Source organism: Anas acuta, chromosome 2 (assembly GCF_963932015.1).
Source record: "Anas acuta chromosome 2, bAnaAcu1.1, whole genome shotgun sequence".
In the NCBI taxonomy this organism is placed as follows: domain Eukaryota; kingdom Metazoa; phylum Chordata; class Aves; order Anseriformes; family Anatidae; genus Anas; species Anas acuta.
This window is the reverse complement of record NC_088980.1, coordinates 157,080,422-157,085,700: the sequence shown is the minus strand read 5'-3', so window position 1 is coordinate 157,085,700 and position 5,279 is coordinate 157,080,422. Positions and strand designations below refer to the sequence as shown.

Genomic DNA, 5,279 nt, shown 5'->3' with positions numbered 1-5,279 from the left:
TGAGCCCTGCTTTTTGTTCTTTTTGTTGGGTGAAATTGAAGAGCGCTGGGAGAAGACAGGAAGAGGAGGAATCTCAGGATGCAGAATGATTTTATTGAGGAAAACATGAAACTGAGGGAGTGTCAAGTGGAAGGTGCACATTCTGAGGTGCCTGGAGGGCAACCAGAAGCCTATGTCCCTTGCGTAGAGCAGATTTTCCCAGAGCCCCAAGGTCTCCCTACCCCGTGGTAGGAGCAGCCCCAGAAGGTTTCCCAAGGGATTGTGCTAGTGAGCAAGGCATTGCAGCAGAGAGTAGCGGCCGTAGGTGGTGGTGCTATGGAAAGGAGAAAGAGGAAGAAAGAAGGAGGTATGTTGGCCATGATTCCTGACAGCATGGAATGGCCCCTTCCTTCCTTGCTGGCTTTCTTGTGTCATGGAATGAGCTACGGCTGGTAAGCCCGTGTGCCATGAGCGGCACAGAGGAGCATCCTCAGCCTGAGAGCTGTCTGGCACGGTGTTGGAGGCTGCTGTCAGGGGTGTTGGCGTGGGTCCTTAGCAGGGGTAGCAGCCTCTTCCGCCAGAGATGCAGCCCAGGCCTCCGAAGCCAAAGCCTCCCAAGCCTCCCAGGCCAAAGCCTCCGAAGCCGCCTCCAGAGATGGGCACTCCCTGGGCGCTGAGGTTGCTGCCCACGGCAGCTGATGCGGAGGATCCAACGGCGGTGTTCTGGGGGAAGGAGCTGAGGATGGGTCCTGGCAGGGTGACCAGGACGGCAGGAGGCTGGATGACAACGCGGGAGTCCTCGCACTGCCTGACACAGGGCTCGTTGCAGCTGTTAGCCAGCGGGGTGGGTCCGCAGGGGCGGCAGATGTCGTAGCAGGACATGTCTGTGGTGTGGAGGGTCCCTGGAAGAGAGGGTGTTTGGAAGGTGGAGGGTGTTGGGGGCGTGAGGAGCGGTGCCGGGGGAGGCCAAAGGAACGAGGAGGCTTGGGGTTGTGGGGAGCATGGCTTTGGGGAGGTAGAAAGGCTGCTGAGGCTGAGGGGATAGTAAGGTTGGGGATATTAGGCTGGTCGGTCGGGCGAAGGATGGGAGTGGGGTTCAGGCTCACCTTGTTGGTCGCAGGGGAGAAGGCGTCGGGAGGAGTGTTTGAGGGTGCGAAGCGCAGGTACCGCTTTTATACTGGTCCTTGAGTGCCTTTGGGGCAAGAAACCCTTTGCGCATGACAGCATTTAGTATGAGGTGCTCTTACATGCCTAATCCTGGCAAGTAATGAGGTGGGGTGTGTTGTCATTCCCTCAACGCTCTGGTGTCCTTTTCTCCTGCTGAGGATGTGTCTCTGTGACCGTGGCGGCAGCTTTTAAGTGAGAGTGGCTCTTTGGGTGGATTTGCATGGAGCGTGCGTTTGAGGGCAGTCGGCAGACGCGGCCAAAGCATGGGAGAGGTGGGGTGTCATGAAGTGAGGTCATGGCGTGTCACTCGTGCGGTGCTGTTTGCGGCTGCATTGTTGTGAGGAGGGGGCCCTATTTGCTGGCCTCACCATAATGCAGGCTGGTCTGGGCTTCCCAGATGTGCTAGGCACGAGGCGCTGGCACTGACATCGCACTCACGCCCTCCTTGCCATCCTGTCCACTCCAAACGCTTGTGTTTATTCCTCATCTTTTACATTGGGTGTCCTGTGTACTTTGTCGGCTTGGTGCCTTTTATGCTTGGAAGGTCATTTGTGGAAGAAGGAAGGTTGTGATTTTCATCTTTTGGCAGCTTGGGGGTGGTCTGGCTCCCTTGTCTTCATTCCCGCCCATCTGGGATTTAGAACAATGAGGAGATTCAGCCTGAGCACCCTCCTATGCGGGTTGAAAATGCTCAGCTCTCTCACCTTCTCTTCATTATTGAAGAGGCTCAAGGCCTTTCAGCATCTTGGTTGCAATGCACTGGAATTGCTCCAGCCTGTCTGCTTCGACCTTCCACTGGAGTCCCTCAGACTGGACAAAGGACTCCACAAGGGGCCTCACTGGTGCTGAGGAGAGATGACGGAGCGCCTTCCTCAATTTGCTGGCATTGCTCTTCCCCATGCCCTCCTGGAGCCTGGTGGCCTCTTTTGCCGCAAGGCTGCATTGTTGACTCATCGTCAGCTTGCTCTCCAACAGCAACACAAGGTCCTGCTCGGCAAAGCTGCATACCCCTGTGTCGGACAACACCATGTTCTGCTGCCTGGCGTTAGTCCTCCCTAGAGGCAGCAATTTGCTTTGCCCTTCTGCAACTTCATGAAGTTCCTCTCTGCCCAGTTCTCCAGCCTCTGCACATCATTCTGAATGGTGCCACGTTCATCACGTGCATCAGTCGCTCCTCCCTGTCTCGGGTCATCTGCAGACATCCTGCGGGGTCACTCCATCCCATCACCCACCTCACAAATGAGGATATGGAACACTTCTGACCTCACTGCCGAGCCCTGGACCACACCGATAGGGCCTTGCCTCTAACTCCGCTCTCCGCCATTCAGCACAAGCCTCTGCACCCAAGCAATTGGCCATTTTTCAGCCCACCTCAGTGTACCTTTATCCAACCCATACTTTGTTTGCTTTTCTATGAGCGTGTCATGGGAGCAAGTGCCAAAGAAAGCCCTTACTACATACAGGCTTTACTAAAGTTGAGCAGCTGCCACTGCCTTTTCCTTATCCACCAAGCTGGTCACTTCAACGTAGAAGACACTGGGAAGGGTACTGCATGAACTTCCCTATGTAAATCCTTGCTGACTACTGCCCATCACATTCTGGTTCTTCGTCTGCTCAACAACGCTTTCTGGGACAATTTCCTTTAGAACCTTCCCAGCGACTGAAGTCAGGACAACCAGCCTCTGGTTGCACAAACCTTCCTTCTTCACCTTCTTGAACAGAGGAGCGGGGCGAGTCTCTTCCAGCCTTCAGGAGCCTCTCCCACTCACCAGGACCTTTCAAAGAGAATTAGTAGTGGCCTCCCAAGGACACCACACCGCGCCCTCAGCATTCGTGGCTTCAATGCAGTAGGCCTCACGGACCATGGCACACCCAGTTGCACAGCCCCCCTTCCTACCTTGCTTCATCTTCCTCAGCAACCAACACTACTCACTTCAGCAGCAAGCCAAATCCACCTCAGCTGAACGGGGACAGGCCTTGCCACTCAGCAGCCATGCCAGGACCACCAAGCCAGGAGGGGCTCACGGCTGTGGCCCTGCGCACCATGCATGCCTCCAATTGCCCGCTGCAGGGTCCAAACCCTGCGTATGACCATCATAGCGTAGGCAGGGAAAGGGTCTCACTCTTGGACGCTCAGCACCGAACAAGACGCCAAAAGCTCTGCCTCAGTCTCCCTGACAAACCACTCCCGCTCAGCTCAGGGCTTGCAAGCTCTTAACCAGGCCTGAGAGGACAACGTCCTGCAGTCGCAAACACCTCTCCTCCGCATGGTCAAACTACCACCCCCAAGCTGCCACAAGAAGAAAACTCGCAGCCTCCCTTCTCCCACAAAAGGACCTTTCAGGCACAAAGGCCACCAAGCCGCCAACTCACGCAGGACACCGGATCTGAAACATGAGGAATAAACAGAAGCATAGGGAGTGGACAGGAAGGCAAGGAGGGAGCGGGTGCGATGTCAGTACCAGTGCCTCGTGCCCAGCACATCTGGGAAGCCCAGACCAGCCTGTGTTATGGCGAGGCCAGCAAATAGGGCCCCCTCCTCGCTACAATGCAGCCGCAAACAGCACCGCACGAATGACACGCCATGACCTCACTTCATGACACCCCTCCTCTCCCATGCTTTGGCCGCGTCTGCCGACTGCCCTCAAACGCACGCTCCATGCAAATCCACCCAAAGAGCCACTCTCACTTAAAAGCTGCCACCACGGCCACAGAGACACATCCTCAACAGGAGAAAAGGACACCAGAGCGTTGAGGGAACGACAACACACCCCACCTCATTACTTGCCAGGGTTTGGCATGTAAGAGCAGCTCACGCAAAATGCTGTCATGCGCAAAGGGTTTCTTGCCCCAAAGGCACTCGGGGGCCAATATATAAGCCGTCCCTGCATGTAGAACCCTCACACACTCCTCCCGACACCTTCTCCCCTGCAACCAATAAGGTGAGCCTGAACCCCACTCCCGTCCTTCGCCCACCTGAACAGCCTTGTATCCCCAACCTTTCTTTCCCCCCAGCCTCAGCAGCCCTTCTGCCTCCCCAAAGCCATGCTCCCCACAACCCCAGGCCTTCCCGCTTCATGGACCTCCCCCAGCACCGCTCCACACACCCCTAACACCCTCCGCCTTCCAAACACCCTCTCTTCCAGACACCCTCCACACCACAGACATGTCCTGCTATGACATCTGCCGCCCCTGCGGACCCACCCCGCTGGCTAACAGCTGCAACGAGCCCTGTGTCAGGCAGTGCGAGGACTCCCGCGTCGTCATCCAGCCTCCTGCCGTGCTGGTCACCCTGCCAGGACCCATCCTCAGCTCCTTCCCCCAGAACACCGCCGTTGGATCCTCCGCATCAGCTGCCGTGGGCAGCAACCTCAGCGCCCAGGGAGTGCCCGTCTCTGGAGGCGGCTTCGGAGGCTTTGGCCTTGGAGGCTTTGGCTTCGGAGGCCTGGGCTGTATCAACGGTGGAAGAGCCTGCTACCCCTGCTAAGGACCCACGCCAACACCCCTGACAGCAGCCTCCAACACCGTGCCAGACAGCTCTCAGGCTGAGTACTCTCCTTTGTGCTGCTCATGGCACACGGGCTCACCAGCTGCACCTCATCATTCGATAGCACAAGCAAGCAAGCAAGTAAAGAAGGGACCAGCCCATGCTGTCAGTAAACATGGCCAACATACCTCCTTCTTTCTTCCTCTTTCTCATTTCCATAGCACCACCACCTACGGCCACTACTCTCTGCTGCAATGCCTTGCTCACTAGCACAATCCCTTGGGAAACCTTCTGGGGCTGCTCCTACCACGTGGTAGGGACACTTTGGGTCTCTGGGAAAATCTGCTCTATGCAAGGGACATAGGCTGCTGGTCACCATCCTGGCACCTCAGAATGTGCACCTTGACGCTCCCTCTGTTTCATGTTTTCCTCAATAAAGTCAATCTGCATCCCATATCCTCAGATGCCTCCTCTTGCTTTCTTCTCCCAACGCTCTTCCAACTTCACCTGACAAAGAGGACAAAAAGCAGGTCTCAAGTGGCCATCAGGGCCCAAGCCTCTTGGTGTTCAAGAAGTGTTTGCACAACACTCTTACATAGCTCCTTCTCACTACCATGGAAAGACATGATGGGCCACTCATCATAGA

General features: G+C 56.2%; 2 protein-coding genes across 2 annotated transcripts; one reads left to right on the top strand and one right to left on the bottom strand.

The window, feature by feature from the left end:
* Positions 1–531: 531 nt before the first annotated feature.
* On the bottom strand, positions 532–861 carry LOC137851880 (feather keratin 2-like). Its single transcript, XM_068672977.1, has 2 exons — positions 624–861; positions 532–590 (listed from the first exon to the last, which is right to left on the bottom strand). Exons 1-2 carry the CDS (start codon positions 859–861, stop codon positions 532–534), a joined length of 297 nt encoding a protein of 98 aa, XP_068529078.1.
* Positions 862–4,312: 3,451 nt separating this feature from the next.
* LOC137851879 (feather keratin 2-like) lies at positions 4,313–4,633 on the top strand. Its single transcript, XM_068672976.1, has one exon. It carries the CDS (start codon positions 4,313–4,315, stop codon positions 4,631–4,633), a length of 321 nt encoding a protein of 106 aa, XP_068529077.1.
* The last annotated feature ends 646 nt before the right edge of the window (positions 4,634–5,279 follow it).